Source organism: Lynx rufus, unplaced genomic scaffold, assembly GCF_022079265.1.
Source record: "Lynx rufus isolate CCGP_SWC_20201006 ecotype Redwood Valley unplaced genomic scaffold, mLynRuf1.p SCAF_9, whole genome shotgun sequence".
NCBI lineage: Eukaryota > Metazoa > Chordata > Mammalia > Carnivora > Felidae > Lynx > Lynx rufus.
Genome location: NW_025814897.1, coordinates 86,100,279 through 86,119,360, shown reverse-complemented (window position 1 = coordinate 86,119,360; position 19,082 = coordinate 86,100,279). Strand labels below are relative to the sequence as shown.

At 32.7% G+C, this 19,082-nt stretch overlaps 1 protein-coding gene across 1 annotated transcript in view; it reads right to left on the bottom strand.

Moving 5' to 3' along the window:
* The window catches only part of ELP4 (elongator acetyltransferase complex subunit 4), a 249,110-nt gene that overhangs the window by 112,805 nt on the left and 117,223 nt on the right, over positions 1-19,082 (bottom strand). The window contains exon 9 of the mRNA XM_047070348.1: positions 16,303-16,409. Within this exon, the coding sequence (XP_046926304.1) occupies positions 16,303-16,409 (107 nt within the window). The remainder of the gene's footprint in view (positions 1-16,302; positions 16,410-19,082) is intronic.

The following is a 19,082-nucleotide window of genomic DNA, read 5'->3' as shown; positions in this document are numbered from 1 at the left end:
ACTATGATTTCTTAACAACAATGAAGCTAACCTCTAGGTAGTACTTATAACAGCAGAAAATGTCTCCCAAACATTTTTGGGTAAAAACATTTTTGTAGTATAAAAGCTCTCCTAATGAAAACTGGAAAAATTAGAGAGAGAAAATGAAATATCACCCTTCTGTTACAGGCATAGTTTAAGTCTTGTTTCACAAATAAAAGGACCTTTTCTAGCATATGGACTAGCTGCCATGTCCTCCTAGGGATGGTCCGTAGCTATGTTCACCTCAGGCTCATCAAGAAGAGGTGAACTGTCAAATATAATTTCAGTCATAGGGTGGTTTGGTTGAGACAGATTAGTGGTATGCAATCATGATAGATAGTTTATCCTAGTCCCAAACTGCCGCTTGGGAAATCTTGAACTCAAATGAACAGAGACTCAGTCATTATTAGTGTCAAAAAGGTATACAGAGACAAAATTTGGTTGGCAGCACGAAAGATGAATCAAGGCGAAAAAGTGACCAATTGCATGTTCAAAATCGAAATCGAGAGGCATATTATAGTTTGGAAACACTTTAAAAACCAGGAAGCTCATACATTATTAATTGTTCATTAATATTTAAAACATGTTCCTCTAAAGTAATATATTTTTAGAAAGACAATATAAATTACATGTATTATCTTATTTCAAAATCTTTATTCTCATCGTGATGCAGAATAAAGAGTCCTCTCTTATACACAGGATTAAGATACTTCTTACAAATTTATGTAATTTTTACTCTCTTCCCTTCAGTTGAATATTCCAAGAAGACTTTTTAAAAGAAAAATCACTTTTGTGGAAATATATTAACATTTAAATGTTACATAATTTGATGACTTTTTAAGAAAGAAATCAGGATATAGTAAGGGTATAAACTTAGTATGTGGAGGAACTTAATCTAAAGAACCTTCCAAATATTTTCTAAACACTGGAAAATATATATTTATAAATTGTAAAATACATCATTCTATTAGCAAACACAAACTTTGGTATCTTTAAATCAACCCCCCCACCCAACTGAATATCCACAAAAAGAATGTCCTCAAGTGTCACTGCCTGAAGTGATATGCTCTGACAAATCTAACAGCTCTTTCTGTGTCATTCCTAATGCACTTGTCACTCAGTATTATCCATCCTCATTAATGACAATGGGAAAGTTTATCTTGGGAACACGTTTTAAATCATCTACTCTTTACAATGGGACCATGAAATCTCTTACAAAACATGAGGCGGGAACTACTCTGACAACAAAACCCCTTCCTGGCAGCTTTATTCTTAATTCCTGTTCAAGGAGTAATCTGTTTATTATAAAATCATACAGAACAATATATTAAACAGAATTTGAAACAAGAATAGCTAGTGTGATTTTCAAGCTTACAAGTATTTTTACAACATTTTTATTAGGCTGAAAACACTAAGTTGAGTCCTTTTTGTGTGGTTTCATGCCATCTTCTTTTCTATTCTACATTATAAACACCTTTGAAAAGAATTGGTTTTTCTAATTTTAAAAAAACTTGAAAATGCCAAAGGCTTAATCTTCATATAACTATTTAAAAAATAATAATATGCATTACGTAAAAGTAATTTTGATTAACGCTGTCCTCACATGTTTAAATTTTCTAACTAAAATGGCAACTGAAGTCTCCTATAGCTTAAAAGTAATCTGACCAGCCCCCAAATTACTTGTAATAATATATTTATATTTGAAACTTTAATATGGTCTTATTTCCTTACCTAAGAAATTCCTGCAGTAAAAAAAAAAAAAAAAAAAAAGTAAAAAATAAGCAAGACTTCTTGATCCAGAGTGGCCGCTTAAACATTCTGTTTTAATTTGGCTATCAATTACACATGCTAGATAGTGTGGATAATTAGCAGCTAATCTTTCTCTGGTATACTTCTGCTGATAAAATCAAAACCTGTTAGAAATATATCCTTATGCTTCTTAGTCATCAAAAGTTTAATATTACATTCTGATTAACTTATCTCTGGTAAAATATCTTAAATAGGTTACAATAAACGTGAAAAATCATATTCAGTGATGACTTTCTCACTTTTAATCATCTGAAGCTCATTTGTGAGTTCAAACATGCTAAAAACAAAAATACTGACTTTTAATATTTAAAAGTATTACAGGTATGGACCTGTACTTCATGAAGCCTTTTTTACTTGAGAATTCAAGACTTACTTTCATATTTCTAATTAATGCTTTATTTTAAAGAAAAAGAGAAGAGGTTCCTTTTTAGGATATTCTAAAAATTATATGGGCTTCATGATTAAGACTCTAAATTAAGTGTATAATAAATAGCATAAAATGGTTAATTTTGTGTTTTATAAAAGAAATAAAAAATCTAGGGAAAAATAAGATATACACATACATTATAATTGTTCCTCATATATTAGGTGTTTATTAGGAATCCAGTTATATTATCTAGAAAATAGCAATTAATGTATGGCTTCAGAAAGCTGAATTAGTACTAATGGGTGGGAAGTTGCTTTAGCATCTGAAAGAATTTTCTAACAACTGTAGTTGGTAGAGAGTAAAATGGGGTGAGTCTAAGAAAGTGGGTTCCCCATGAAGAGAGGCTGGGTGAGAAAATATGTGCATACAATAAGAAGCTGGCTTTGAAGTACTTTAAGCTCCCTTCTGATTTTAGCATTTTAAGACATCTAGGTATTTTCTTAAAGAGACATACCTGCATTATTAATTCAAAATGTGCAAACTAAACATCAGGTGATTATATGAATTTATTATTACTCAGATAAAGCTTAATTTTAACATTATTAATCATGTCCTCTAACTGACAATTCCTTCAGTAAATTTTCTTTAAAATTTTCAGTAAAATTCTTTAAAATAGTGGCTCCTATTTATAGCCAACTTTCTGTGTAAATGACCAGATAGTAAATATTTTTGGCCTTGCATGCCATAAGATGTCAGCTTAGTGATGTAGCATGAAAGCAGCCATAGACAATTCATAAACAAATAGGCCTGGCTGTGTTCCAATAAAATTTTATTTTTAAAAATGGTGAGGGTGATTTTGGCCCACAGGTCATAGTTTATGAACCTCATGCTTTAAAGCATCAAGGGCAAAGTTGGTTTAATATTGTCTTTTACTTGTCTAATTTTACATGAACCAAACTGTAAGAATCCTTCCAATAAAATGATGGCAATGTTATAATATTTGAGTGCTAAAGCAAATGGCTCATATTTATGGCACTATGAAGAGTAGATCACATTTCCAAAATATCTTTCTATTTCTTGACTAAATAACACATTAAGTCAATGGGACCCATGAAGGAAATGCATTCATTTATAAATTATGCACTATAAAGCTTTTCTTCTGAATATAATTGTCCTTAAATTTCTATCTGGGCCAGAATGTTTCCCAGGAGGAAATTCTTAAGAAGCCAAACTAAAGAATTAGATTGGGACTTGTCAGCTCCATGTGCACAAAGAGGTCAGCAGGATGATTTTTCAATAATGATAGTTCTGATGATTTCTGTTATTATGGAAGTGATATTAGTTGCTTTATTACTAATATGTATTTAAATCTGAATTTAACCAAAATCTTGTAGTGAAATTCCATTGCACATAATTATTTCATGCCTAATTCCTAAGTCTCACAAATCTTTTGTAATATCTTTCTGCTAAAAGCCAGAAAAACATATAGGCAATAAAATCCACTTTACTGGCCTGAGAATATCAGGCATGTTAACAGGCAATTACTGGGTCAAAGGGGGTTAGAAGGTATAGGTATTTTAAACCCAACAATCAGAACTGACTTCTGTCAGCTCTGGAAGGCTTTTACAAATTTAGACAATTTATTATAAAATCTTTTAAGATGAAGCATTCAAAACAATTTTCAAATGGCAATAAAATGAAAATAAGGAAATAATGAATCATATGGAACACCAATCACTTTTTGGTAACTAAAAATTATATCTTTCCTAATTTCTTATCCGATATTTTTGAAGAGTACCACTCAACTTTATTTCAGCAATAATGGTTCATTATACTATTAGCTGATTTTGAAATAAGTTTTTATTGAAGTATGATTGACATACAATATTTTATTAGTTTCAGGTGTACATCATAGTGATTCAATATTTTTATACATTATGAAATAAGCCCCATAAGTCTAGTTACCATCTGTCATCATACAAAGTTGATATATTAGTGACTATGTTTCTATGCGGTACACTACATCTGCATGACTTATTTAGTTTATAACTGGAAATCTGTACTTCTTAATCCCCTTCACCTATTTCTCCTGCCTCCCCCAATCCTCCCTTTTCTGATAACCCAAAGTTTATTTCTTGTTTCTATGAGTCTGTTTGTATTTTGTTTTGTTTATTCACTTGTTTTTTAGATTCCACATATAAGCGAAATCATACAGTATTTGACTTTCTCTGACTTACTTCACCTAACATAATCTCTTATCCGTCCATCCATGTTGTTGCCAATGGATCAGCTGATATTTTTTGAAGGTTATTTTACTTATGCAAAACCTTAGAAGTATATAAACTATTAATGAAAACTGTATTAGCATTATCAGACTACTCCATATAGTCTGAAATGGTGAGATTTCATAGTCACACTCTCTAATATGTTTTGGGCACTATCAAGAGGACATTCATTTGTTCATTCATTCATTCACTATTTTTGAGTATCCACGTGATCAGGCACTGAACTAGTAAGAGGGGATATGATGATAAGTAAAACAGAGGTAAGTTTAAAGCATTTATACCTCTAAGTGAACCACATTTTCCCAAAGCTTCAATATTTTACAACAGATGCTTAAGTATGATCATGATGTTTCACTGTGCTTAGGGGTGTAGAGCCATGTATTAGGGGTGTAGAGCCATGTATCTAAAAGGTCAATTTCACATGGAAGGATTCTAGAAAGTGCGGTATAAATTTATTTCATTAGTATACTTTTAACAATTTGATTTTGACAACAAAAAATGACTTATACCTCATGTATATGTATATGTATGTGTGTTTACATATAACATAAAATCTAAATGTGTAAAAATTACTAGAAGGTACAAAATATTTTCTTTTCATCATTAATTTTATTTTCATCCTAAAGTTTTAATTTATTGAAAAATCAAGTGACTGAATTCATTCAGTACAGATTATTACTAATACTTTATCTGCACCACCATTTGTTTCTCTCAAAGCATTGGAAAGGCTATGAAAAATAATGAAAATAAATCACTGTCCAGTTTGATTACTTTTCATACTTATCCCTTACAAATTCTGAACTTCAATACAGAAAAAATGGAGTATATACATCTTAGCTATGTTGAAACATGCTAGTTTTATGGTAAAGAACATTTAAAGGCTACCATTGTGCTATTTTTCTATATCTGGACGTGATCCATATATTTAAGTGGGGTGTGTGTGTGTGTGTGTGTGTGTGTGTGTGTGTGTATGAGCGGTTTTCCTTAAAAACTGTAGCTATATATTCTAATAATTTTCTATAATTATGTCAAGAATATAGTACTAGTGCATTTGGTTTTGCCCAACATTTTAGCAATTTGTTTGTAAAAATATTAATAAACTAGTATTGTGTTAGCTTTTCTCTTTGTCCACTGAACACAAGATAAGTTGACCCATTTATTTACAGGCTCAACAAGGGCAATCCATTTCATGCTATAGCACTGACCCTTAACAAAGATCTTGTAAATGAGTAGCCTGTTACAATATGTACAAGTGACCTTTAATTGCACCAAGAGGCTTTTTGTTACAAGGGTTTTGAATGCCACACCATAGCTACAGTATAAGTTGGTAAAACACTTCTTAGGTTGTTGAGCAGAAATATCACAACCCCTCTTCCCGTCAAAATATATACATAAAAAAAGCTTGAGGCATTTATCTAAGTCTACACCATAATAATGCCTTTTAGATGACTATTGATGACAAAGATAAGCTGCTTTTCCAATCATGTAAGAATTAAATATTTAGAACTTCCATAAACAATTCATTAAGTTATTACAAATGTAGTCAAATACAACCTTGTTTTTAATAAATAGCCTTTGGAAACAAAAACAGTTATTTCAAACTTGTTACTAGTTTCATTTTATAACAGGAAATTTTAATTTTAGTACAAGACACCTCTTCCCTCTTTCTACTAAATAATTATATACCTGGAAATTTTACAACTTTGAAATGTTTAGGGAAGAATCATATATCCAAGAAAGCAGAGCCAAATACTCAAATACCTTCCAGAAGTTATGTATGTTGAGTAATGATACTTAAAACAAAATTGCAATAACGTATAGGGTTAGATATTTCAACTGATTTACTCAGAAATTTCTGAAGGAGTGCAATATATTTTTGACAGTCTTACAAAATATTGAAACCAAATACTCCATTTCATTGAGCCATTCATATTAAGTTTCTTATTTCTGGAAGGCTCATGACAAAATGATTTAGTCTGATTCTCTACAACAATGGCGGGTTGACTTGACGGCACCTGACACAACAGTTCAGGGAACTTTACGAGAACTGTACCGGACACAAAGAACCTGAACTGGCTGCTCTATGAAATGTCCACTGTGGCATGGAGTTGTGACAGTAATAACTCTGATGAAACTTTAATTTCCACTTAAATAAGAGGACTGCTTTACTAGATTTTTGGGGAAAGGCATTTCCATTCCACCCTAGTTTCTCTTAATTATTTATTATGGTCCCCCATGTTCTACCTTTTAAAAACTAATAACTTATATGTAATCTCATCTTTCCTTAATGAGGAACACAATTTCTTCTATTAAACTGTAGGAAACCTTGTCAGTAATATTGATAAATAAAAAAAATTCACAATCATAAGATTTACTGCTAATTTTGCTTAAAGGTGGTATTCAAAGGACTTCCAATAAATAAAACATATGCAACAGAAAAAGAAGTAGGTATCAATAAGAATGTATCAAACCTTTATTAGAATCAGCTATGATAAATCAAAAGGAGGCAAAAACTAGAAATTTGAAAAACTGAATTTGGTACCTTACTACCTTATAAGTTGTATATAATTTAATTGTCTCACAAATAATTTTTGAGGCTTCAAAGATAACATACGTAAAATAATTAAAAAATATAAGCTATAACAACATGGCAACTATGAGTAAATTAATATTTGCAAAAATATCTGACTATAGAACTTAAGTGAACTTAATTATACTATATTATTATAATTAAATTTGGGATACTTTTGAACCATATCAAAATAGTGGACTGAAACAAGGGAGCCACATTTCTTTGTATGGAATACTTTCCTCACCTAAGATCTAGAAATCCTACAGAAGTGGTTAGCGTTTTAGGGAATGGCTTTATGTGTTTTGCAAATTAATTTTCTATTAAAAAACCATACCTACCAAATACAAGAAGTCAGTAAAAAAATAAGGAAAGAACACTCTCACAATCCTAATGTTATATAAGGGAGAAGCTATGATTAATCCAATCTGAATTTTATAAGGTATTTATAATAAAAATAGAGTAGATATGCTTACTAGGAACACAAGAATTTTTGACTTGAATTTTAACAGATTATATATCAATGCGTGTGTGTGTATTTTTGAAGTTTGTTCTTTTTTATGTCTCTGGGCAGAGGCTTTCTGGCTCATGCACGATGAGATGTGAGAGTACATCTTGTGGTGTGGTGAGTAGTCGGTGTTTAGGAGCCCAGGCTTTAGAATCAGTGTTATTTCTTTCAGTTATTAACTCTGACTTTGGATAGGTTAGGTTACTTGATCTCTTCGAACCTTAAATTTCCTCACTTGTAAAATGTAGGTAATAATGGTATCAGTAGTTGTGAGATCTCTGAGGTAATGGCTATAAAGCACTTGCAATAGTCCCAAGCTGTTAAACACTCAATAAAACTTTTTATTTTTAAATCAATAATAATTAACAGAGCTCCTGAACATGTTAACTTTCCAGTGTAATTCTGTACATGGAGTTAAAAGTTCTGGATTTAATCCTAGCTCTATGACTTTGGGAAGGTTACCTAACTCCTTATATTTCCTCACATTAAAATGTGTGTTGGGGCATCTGGGTGGCTCAGTTGGTTAAGCATCTGACTTCGGCTTAGGTCATGATCTTACAGTTGGTGTGTTCAAGCCCTCCATCAGGCTCTCTGCTGTCAGCACAGAGCCCGCTTCAGATCCTCTGTCCCTCTCTCTGTCTGCCCCTCTCCCACTTGAGCTCTTTCTCAAAAATAAATAAACAATAAAAAAAATGTATGTAATAATGCCTATAGCAAGAGTTCCTGTGAGTATCAAATAAGATTAAATATGGTAGTGTATGTGAAAGCACTGAACACAATGCCGAGAACAAATGAGATACCCATTGTGTCTTTTAAAGTTTATTTATCTTTAGAAAGAGATAGCAAGCAAGGGAGGGGCATAGAGGGAGAAAGAGAATCCCAAGCAGGCTCAGTGCTGTCAGTGCAGAGCCTGATGTGGGTCTCGATATCATGAACTGTGAGATCAAGACCGGAGCTGAATCAAGACTCTGACGCTTAACCGATGAAGCCACCCAGGCACTCCCCAAATATATGTTTTAAAATACACTGTGGTAGACATGAGTTACTTTAAAAATAGTACTTTAACAATTTAACAAATATTTATGGAACACCTACTGTATGTACTCAGGATTTAGCCACAGAAAAAAACGATGTCCCTAATCTTGTGAAGCTTACAGCAAATAAAGCTGAGTAGTTGAAAAAGAACAAATTAACTGATAATCAACTATAGTAATACATGTTACATTGAGAATTAAAATAGGGTACAGGACAGTAGATAACTGAGTGAATACTTCAGATGGGCCAGTGAGGGAAGACCTCTCTAAGGAGATTCAGATATTTAATCTGCAATCCAATGACAAGAAAAAGCCACGAACATATGGAGGGATGAACATTCTGGACTTTTGGTGGCAAAGACATTGAGGAAGGACTAAAGATGTTTTGGGTATAAAATTATTCCCAAAGCTACCTACAATAATCACAAAGCTCATAAATACCATATTTATTAAGCTCTATAATCTGTTATTACTCTTCCAGGCACCTTGGAGGTTATATTGGTAAAATATATGTTCTTACCGTCTAGCTGATGAAATGGGACAGCCATGATTTGTCATCATTTTCTGTTTCCTGTGTTTCTATTTTCCTTAGACACCATGAACAGCACATCGTGGGAGAAAGTGTTTTAGGGAGTACCATATTAACTGGGTGAGTTCTGCTACAGCACTTCTACAAATGCTTTAAGAAAATCCTTAAAGCATTGCAATACATAAATAAATGTCTGTATCTGCAAAATTTAGGAAAGAAGCAATTTTTTTTTTCTCTTTTCATCATTAGACGATGCTGAATCTGTACTATCCTGGTCTCAACTGTGAGATTACTATACTATGGATACCACAGGGTCTTTAACAGATTCATGGGCTGAAGACTATTTGGCAAGATTCTAAACATTAGACTTTTGCTTTGTGCCACAGTCTTGCTAATTATATTTCCTGACTAAAATGTAGTAGAATTGGTATAAAAATAAGTGCAATGTGAAATATTAGACTCTAAGTTCAATTTATAAAATGACCATTTGTACATAAAAATTATTCACAGTCAAGGTGTCATAAGATTAATTTAAAAATACTTCTCAAAGAAACAGGATTCACTTAATGTAACAAAGTATAAATATAATATTTCAGTTGCTGATGACCATACAGAAACTTTAAGATACGTAATAGCTAAACATGAATTTACTCTTCCTTGCCAAATGAAGCAATGATGTTCTGCCAGCCCAAGTCACAGGAAGCATGTGAAATGAACACAAAAGCAAACAGGCCTTATGCTGCCTAAGGGAAAGTCAGCAAGATGGCAGCTTCAATCATTTGGAATAATACTAAAGCAGCCTTAGGCTTTTCTCAGAATGGAAACATGTCACTATTACTGCAATATTCCAACAAATCAGAATGCAGAGAAAAGAACACTTATGCAATCACATATTGGAAGGGCACTTTACTCAACATTTAAGTGGAAAATAATTATAAAGAAACTTCAGAAAAATTGTCAGTGAACATAAATGACTCAGGAAAAAATGTTTTCTTTCAATGTGCTTAATAGATTTTTAAAAAGCTTGCCACTTAGAAACAATTTCCTTTTACACTCTCCTTAAGGAATTATTAACGTAAACACTAATTTTTATGAAGTGGTAAGTGAAAAGTTTGGGAGTCAGGCTGCCTGTAAGAGGTATTCATTTTCCCCCTGATATAGTACTATCACTTTGGAAGTTTGATCAGAGAGGGGATAAGCTTTCCCAACGTTTATATAGGAAGTTAAAAAATACTTCAAATATTTGGGAACTTCCCTAGTCAGTATACTTTTAGCGTGTGTCTAGTCATGTAGCCATCTATGGTCAATCATCAAAAAATCAAAGGCAAATTGGCATGACTCAACCCTAACTTTTAATACCGCATGATTGTGTCGTGTAAGCTTGTTTTGTGTGAGAGCTGCTGTGGTTTTAGCAGAGAGATTAACAACCGGACCTAAGCTGGCCTCCAAACCTTGCCCTGCTGATGCCTCAAGCTCTTTGAAGTCTGACCATCATACCTGGCAAAACAACAGTGAGAACTAGGATGGTGTCAGATCTAATCAAATTGTTCGCTGCAGCAGAGCTAACTATGGGGTTCACTAATTGGCCCAATTGCGGATTATACCTTTTGCTACAGATTCAAGACAATAATTTAGTTAAATGATGTTTTTTTTTTCCTTATCTCTTCTAATTAAGATTCCAATGTGGGAAGAAATAGGATTAGACAGTCTCAAAACTGTGTTCCCCTTAAGGTGGTATGCACTTTTGATAGGCTCACTATGCCATGTGAGATATGTAAGAGCACAGTATTACCAACTTCTTGAGAGTCTGTGAAATCTATATGACCATACTGTATGTTTACATTACTTGGGAATTAAAGTGTAAATACAGTGATGGTAATATAATGAATATATTGAGATGTAAACATGGAGAAAATGACATTTCCATTGTTAAAAAATGCTCATTTGAATTTGCTTTTGATAAGTGATTTGGTCTATATGAACAGAGGCCTATGTTACACTTTGATTTTCTTTTGCTAACTGCAATCTATCTGGGAACTGAGCATTTCAATATTTGTGGAGGGCATCATTATCAGAAAAGGCGTATTGGACTACAGGGCTCATCATGCTACAACTTAATGCTCTTGAGGCAGACATTTATGTTTCCATTTTTTATTTTAGTGACATAATTGTTAACTGACAAATAAGTCGACCATCTCTTCCCTTTAGTTCTAGGTATACTAAACAGTCACCTTTCTATTTCCCATTTAAAACTGAAAAGCCTATTGATACAAAATTTGGCAAGTAAGGAAACCCAGGACCAAAGATACCATGCAACTCTACATTGTCCAGCATTGTCAAAGTGACTGATATCCTTGTCGTTTGCAAGAGTTTATGTTTTTCCAATATGTTAAAATTTCAAATAATTCTACTGAGTCACATTAAATATATTATAGTACTATATAAAACTAATTTATACTTATGGCATCTAATATTTTGGTGTTAATACTTAAGAATGAATTTTCTAAGTAAGTGCATCAAAAATAGTTGTTACTTAATAAACACTGGTTAATCAATTCTTCTGTGAGAAAAAGTTCTTATGACTGGGGAGGTATTGGAGTCCTGTATTTGGAACTGGGGGAAAAATTAAAGACAGTCTTGAGACTGTCTTAATTTACTTCAATTTTCTGGGCTCTCAGTATTCATGCAGGGTGCAAGACTCACATAAATATACTATTTATGAAAATTACTATTTTTGGACCAATTAAAGCCTATGTAAGTATTGTTTATCCTTATTTTGAAAATTTGTAGTGAATGGTGTATGCCTTTTGTATATTTCAGTGTAACCCAGTAATCATACTTTCTGACCTGAAATTAACACTGAATCTTATAGCTGGAAAACTGTCCCATTACCAAAGCAGAAACTCTGTTGGTAATAACTTTAATATAGAGACTGTAACTAATGTGATAACATGCTATTACTATTTATGTTAGAAAATCAGATTATTAGAATGTGTTAAAATATGATCAAGCTGAACTACAGAAAATCACAATAGCAAAATATTATTAAATGCAAGTAAAAATGCTGCTGTTATCAGGTCACTAAATTAAATGAAAATGAAGTCACAATGAATCGCAAATTCGGCCAAATCTTACTAGTTTAGGAATTATAATTACATCATAATTACTAATATAAAGAAAAAAAAAACTGGTTAATGATCATCCCAACAATAGAGAGGCAAAAATTACAGAAACTGAAAAAAATACAAGTCTAAGTAGTTATTTCAGCTTAGAAGTGAAGCTATTGCACCCAAATTATATTTCTTACAGAAATTAATGGAGAAGGTAGTATTTATAGGTCACTTGATCAATGGAGCTTATATAGTATTTATAGCTGTACTATTTGGACAATTTTTCAAACGCCACAACTTATCTCTACACATATATTTCAGCAAAGATTTTATACCTGTTAAGTGTATAGCTCTGTGCTTAATTCTGGGATAGATATGAAGATGAAAAAGACAGTTTCATAGTAAAACCTTTCGTTATAAAATGTTTAATTACTATATGGAAAGTATAAATAAGCCAATAGAAGTCCTGGTATACAATAAAGGGTTAGTAAATCTTACTATGATTGAATAAAGGTTATGTGGTAAGGCCAAGAAAGAAGTAGTATGTCATGGTTAATCAAATATGCTAGAGAGTTATGTACAGTTTACAAGGATTATGAATTTTCAAAGAATTGGAAAGCTATTGTTTTAAACCTGAAGTCATACTTAATCAACCTTAAATTTTCTCTTCTGCTTACCCAGAATGCATGCCAGGATATTAGTGTCATTACTATAGATGTGATTCTGCTATGGTTTTTGTAGAGGGGCTAATTTATAGAGCTTCATAGCTGATGAATACTATTAGTAAAAATTTACTATGATTAGATGAATGTTTCCACTTGAGTCTGAATAATACACATTTAAGAAGAAAGAAATATTCTTTTGCCTTTTCCAAATCATTCAAAGAAATTTAAGACTGCTGGCTAAAATTGCTCTGCTTGTGGGAGGTCCTTGGTGGCTGTTAGTTAGGCCAAAAAAAAAAAAAATCAGTTTTCATATATAAAATGGGCATTTAATAAATCAAAGAAAGGGTACCCTAAAATAGAAAATAGAAAAATAGAAAATAGAAAATAGGCATTTTCCTATTTCTTTTGCCCCTTGTTTTCAACCATGCCAACTTTTGAGACCATGTGACCATAGTAAATTCCAACATGTAAGAAATCTACCTGTGTGGAATCAGAAAACTTATTTCTGCTTTACCTGCTAAACCACGCTTCCCTTCTGAAAGTAAAACACAGATTCAATGCCTGCTGTATTATAGTCTCACACTTTACAGACTAGTAGAGTATACATTTTATTCATTTTTTTAGTATCAGAGCAGTTTTAAAAAAACCATTTGTTGTACATATGAAAACAATATCACTTGATAGATAATTTTTCCCTTAATAAAGGAATCCTCTTGCTTCCAATCTCTATAATATATCACCAAAAACTTGCTATCTGTTTGAGAATGCATTTAAAAAAATTTTTTTTTTCAACGTTTATTTATTTTTGGGACAGAGAGAGAGACAGAGCATGAACGGGGGAGGGCCAGAGAGAGAGGGAGACACAGAATGGGAAACAGGCTCCAGGCTCTGAGCCATCAGCCCAGAGCCCGACGCGGGGCTCGAACTCACGGACCGCGAGATCGTGACCTGGCTGAAGTCGGACGCTTAACCGACTGCGCCACCCAGGCGCCCCGAGAATGCATTTTAGAAGGTAAAATGCTATATTTAAATTATTTAATCTTATGTGAACCACATGATTTTATCCTATTATACTTATATCTATATATGCATCTATTAGGTTTGTTTCATTCTTTAATTCATATTTTTTCTAATCACCAAATTGAATTTTATGGCATAAGTAAATAAATTATTTGGAATGTGTTTTACCTACCTTTCTATGTATAAAAATACCTTATTGATTAGGTTATAAGTCAAAAAGGTAAAGGATTTGATCACCTGTATTAAATATTAACTTTTTAAAAACCAACCATCTATTTGTGTTTTGTTTTCAAATATTGCTTCCAAACCACAGGGTGATCAATTCTAATTGTTCTTGGTTTAGAATGTTGGGAATAGAAGAGAGGAAGTGGAACAGAAACCTATGTGGTTTATAAAAGATCTTACATCAGCTCCAATGGTAAAGTGTAGTCACTATTGGAACCTAAATTTATCAAAGGAGAGGTTCCACTTGACATTATTAAGGTCTTCTATTTCTATCCTTCATCCCCAATATAAGACCAAATGTGTGTTCATGTATGTGTTGTATATGTGTGTGTGAGACAGAGATGGAGAGGGAGAGGGAAAGGGAGTGGGAGTGGGAGAGACAGAGACAGAGACAGAGAGAACATGATTCACACTACAGTGCTACATTTTTCTCTAGGTACAATATTTTTTTCACTAGGGAATCTGCTTGCTTAGTTTGTATGATGATAGACCTGATACCTTAGACCTGGTTGTCAGAATACTCATCTTGGAAGAGAGATGTCATATGGAGGAAAAAAAAAAAAAAACAATTTACATCTTTCATTAAAAATATAAATTCAACTTAAAAGAAAATGATGAGGCATGCTTTCCTTGTGACACTAACTATAACTTTATCCCTCTAAAATTTTTCAGCAAAATGTTGCTGAATATTGGTAAATAATAATGGTAAATTTCTCAGTATTCTATCAGAAAAACTGAAAGAAAGTTTGAACAATTACAGTGTTGGGTTCCATTTCAATGGTTTCTTTTGAGAACTAAAGCAAATTAGCTCAAGAATCAGTATTTCTACACTCTCGTTCTCTTGGCTCTAAGTGGCTTTTGAAGGGCGCATCCCCAGATGAGAAACTTCTAACACTCCTGCAGAGATGGCCTGCTTGAAGAACTGGCTGCCTGATTAACTATTAACTGCTCTCAATAGGATTAGATAATTAAGGACATTGATGACCATTAATTAGGAGGAGGGCACATTAATTTGTCACTGGATAGGGCCCTTACAATGATTTATAGGTTAGTGCTACTTGCAAATGTGAAGGGAAAGAGAAAAAGAGAGAGAACCATTAAGTTACCTTATCAAGTGGCCAGCTAAAGAGGGCAGAGGGTCAAAAAAGGGCCAAAGTGGTCACTTAAGGGTGAAGTCCCAAACACCAAAGCAGTGCCAAGCCACATTGACCATCATTTGGTGATGAAGTTAAAAATATGCTAATTTATTGGTGGCAATTCTCTCTTTTTATGGTTTCAAGCAGTTAAGACAAGTGGCCTGCTTAAGAGCTTTTCATTTGAAAAGAGATTAAACAAAATGGTTTGTCAAGGCTGCTAGGCTGTTTTATGTCTTTGTTAAAAAAAATTGCACGGACTATACTGATAACTATCACATCACCCAAAAGCCATCTCTCCCTGAGCATTTATTTCGTTAATAAATACATCAACTCTAATTGCTTAATAGTGCTATGTTCATTTGCTCTTTAGCAAGATTAAGGTGAAATAAATCTTTCATACTACTACTTTCTGTCAGTATTGCTTGCATAAAGGTCACAAAAAAAGTTTAAGTTTTGTAGAAAATTTACATAAAGACATTGGTGTAAATTTTACTTTGTTTTGTTCAGCATGGAAAGTGGAAAGGTGATTTCATTAATAGTAAAGAAAACTGCTTTTAGAATATAGGTAAGAATCCTCTTTTCTTAGCCATACACAACTGTGGGTAGCATTCACATTCCACACACAAATAAGCACAGCTCATTAACATTTAATTAAATATGTTTTGAAAGCCTTGGAAATACACATGCCATACTTATCATAGAAGTTTGGAGCTTACTTCAAACAATATTGAAAACAAAGTCATTTTTGCTATACTCTAATGATATGCCATTAAAAGAGGAAAAATAAGATAGTCTAACATTTTTTGTTACACCAAAAAAACATAAAAATATTAGCAGGAAACACTTTCTAAGAATTTCATTAAAGTAAAAAATATATACATACATACATACATATACACACACACACATACATATATATGTGTGTATGTATATATGTGTACACACAGACATATATATACACACACACACGCATAGACTATTTAACCTCAAGACCATGAACTAAAATATAAAAATTCTCTCTTACCTCAATGGTGAATAGCTTCCTTTTTAATTTAAAAGCTAAGTCTTTGACATCGGATACATCATAAATCAAGTTATTAAGCCGAGGAATTTGCCGAATATGAATCAAACCTTGTGAAAAGAAAATTAAAAGAACAAAAATTTAAAAACACTGTCTTAGATACATAAATCAAAGAGTCTTACAGCAGAATCCTGTAAATTTACACACAAGCATCCTCCCCTTTTAAAACTGGAGCTTACTACCAGGAGCAATGAAGCAAATGGTGTGATTATACTCAAGTAATCAAGCAGAATAAGATAAACAGAAATCCTTGTGCGAGGAAAACTAATTGCACTTTGGTACAGAAGTACAGATGTAAAGAGGGATCTTAATACTTGTCAAAACTACAGCCGGTTTGTGTGTGATTTTCTCTTGTATTTACAGTAAGCAAATATGGCTATCACCTTGCATGCTGCCCACGGCACCACTGAGTGATCTTTATTTTATTAAATGCACCAGTAAGCAGCCAGCAAAACAAGGCTTATGGGTTACTGATAACCAGTGAAGCACTAGTGAAAAGTATTTCATTTTGTACCTTATTAATGACTTGAGCAAACCATTGAAGAAAACTACATTTCAGAGCTCACTCTAGGATCAAACATTAACCCCTATGCCATCCCAAGACACTCATTTCTGTGGCATGTTAGACCTTTATGTAGCTGTTATAAGCTTTGTAACAGTGCTAGGTAAACCGTGAGCTTTGGCCTCTTGTCAGTAGAAACACTTGCTAATTTTTTCTGACAAGGGCACTGGATGGCTTTTGTGCAGCTTAATGCAGTTTCTGACTAAACTCGGGTCATTTGCCACAGATGAAGACATGCAAGATTCTTCAGTGCATCTCTCTGCCTGATTCAGCCTATATTTAAAATCATCATCCCAAAGATATTGATCCCTAAACATGGGAGAAGAAGGCAAATCCAAATCTGAGCAAATTAGACACATCTTATTTAAAGAACTGTTTCCCTAGTGCACAGTTTTGTGTGTGTTTGAATGCTTAGTAATGTATATATTTGTTTTAGCTTAAAAGGGTTAAACCTCCAGATGCTTAACTTTCTAAATGGTCCCTTCAAAAATAATTCACTGAACTATCTGATTTAATTCATTAAACTTAAAAAAATGCTACAAGTGTTAAGAAGACAGCTTTTAGATACAAATTAAAAAGATCTCAGAGCTATTTAGTAAAATACTTTAGAAATAAGCACACTAGACTTTCACTAGCACATTCCTTATTTTAACTTGGTATGTACTTGTTTAGTTGTTAAATCAGGAGGCCTCCCACAATGAATAAATATAGTTTATCAGGTCCTTCATATTAACAGAAACGCTACTTGTCAAAACCACTCGTGAATCTCCTGTTAATCATTTATTAATTCAGAGATTTCAGCACACACAAAAAAAATCACAGCCTTTCACTCTCAAAATGTTTTAATCAAAATGATTGACTTGGAATATAAAATATAATTTTACTAAATTTATTGGGTCATAATACTTACAAATGATACTAAGATATAATTTATTAAGGTAATAATTAACTTAGGTGTCTTAAAAGAAAATAGGCATAATAAAAAATGAAAAATAGTTTATTCAATGATAAGACAAATAAGTCTTAGGGATGTAATGTGTAGCATGGTGGCTATGCTTAATGATACTGTATTGTACATTTGAAAGTAGCTAAGACAATAGATCTTAAAAGTTCTCATCACTAGGAAAAAAATACTGTAAACTATGTGAGGTGATGTATGTTAATTAAACTTAACTGTGGCAATCATTTCACAATACATACATCTATCACATCATTATTTTGTACACCTCAAACTAATACAATGTTGTATGTCAACTGGAGTTCAATAACAAAAAAAAGAAATAGTTTAAACTTATTAGTCTTCTTCCTATAATAGTGACAATAGTATATTAAATAATTATATATAGGGTTAATCTGGGCATATACCATACTTGAAGTTATGTAAGTTAATAATCACGAGGCAAATCATTTTGTGTAGCTTTTGTTCATAGCTTATATTTTCTAGCCTTTAAATAATACTTGATTGTTAGATTGTGCTATTTTATTGTTCTTTTTTTTTTTAAAGATTGTATGTTGCTTCTTCAAAGCATTGGCAGTTATCATATAAAGTATCTTATAATCTTTTTTTTTTTGTCGACTCTAGGAATTGCCATAGTCCTGCAATCACAATCTTATACAATTTTCTTGTGGCTTCAAATAAGCTATTCAGTCTTTAAAGGTTTCCATGAAAGTACCGTAGGTCCACAATAGTAACAGCAAAAATTAATATGTGTTCAGCACAAATAGGTAAAAATCCATCATTAACCATACTCCATATTTAATTTAGAGCTAAGATATGCAAAACTATTAAACTTTTCCTATCTCAAAGACTCTGTTTAAGGACCTTTATTTAAAAAATCTTCAAATTAATCAAATGACCAAAACACTACTAAAAACTTCAAATAAGGGGCACCTAGGTGGCTCTGTTGATTGAGCATCTGACTCTTGATTTCAGTTCAGGTCATGATCTCATGGTTGTGAGACTGAACCCCACATTGGGCTCTGTGCTGGGCACGGAGCCTGCTTGGGATTCTCTCTCCCTCTCCCTCTGCTCTTCCCCAGCTCATGTGCACATATGCTCTCTCTCTTAAAAAAAAAAAAAAAAAAGAAACTTTAAAAAAATAAGTAAAAATCTGATTAATTGACCTGTGTTTATACTAGGGCATGGCAATATTATAAAATT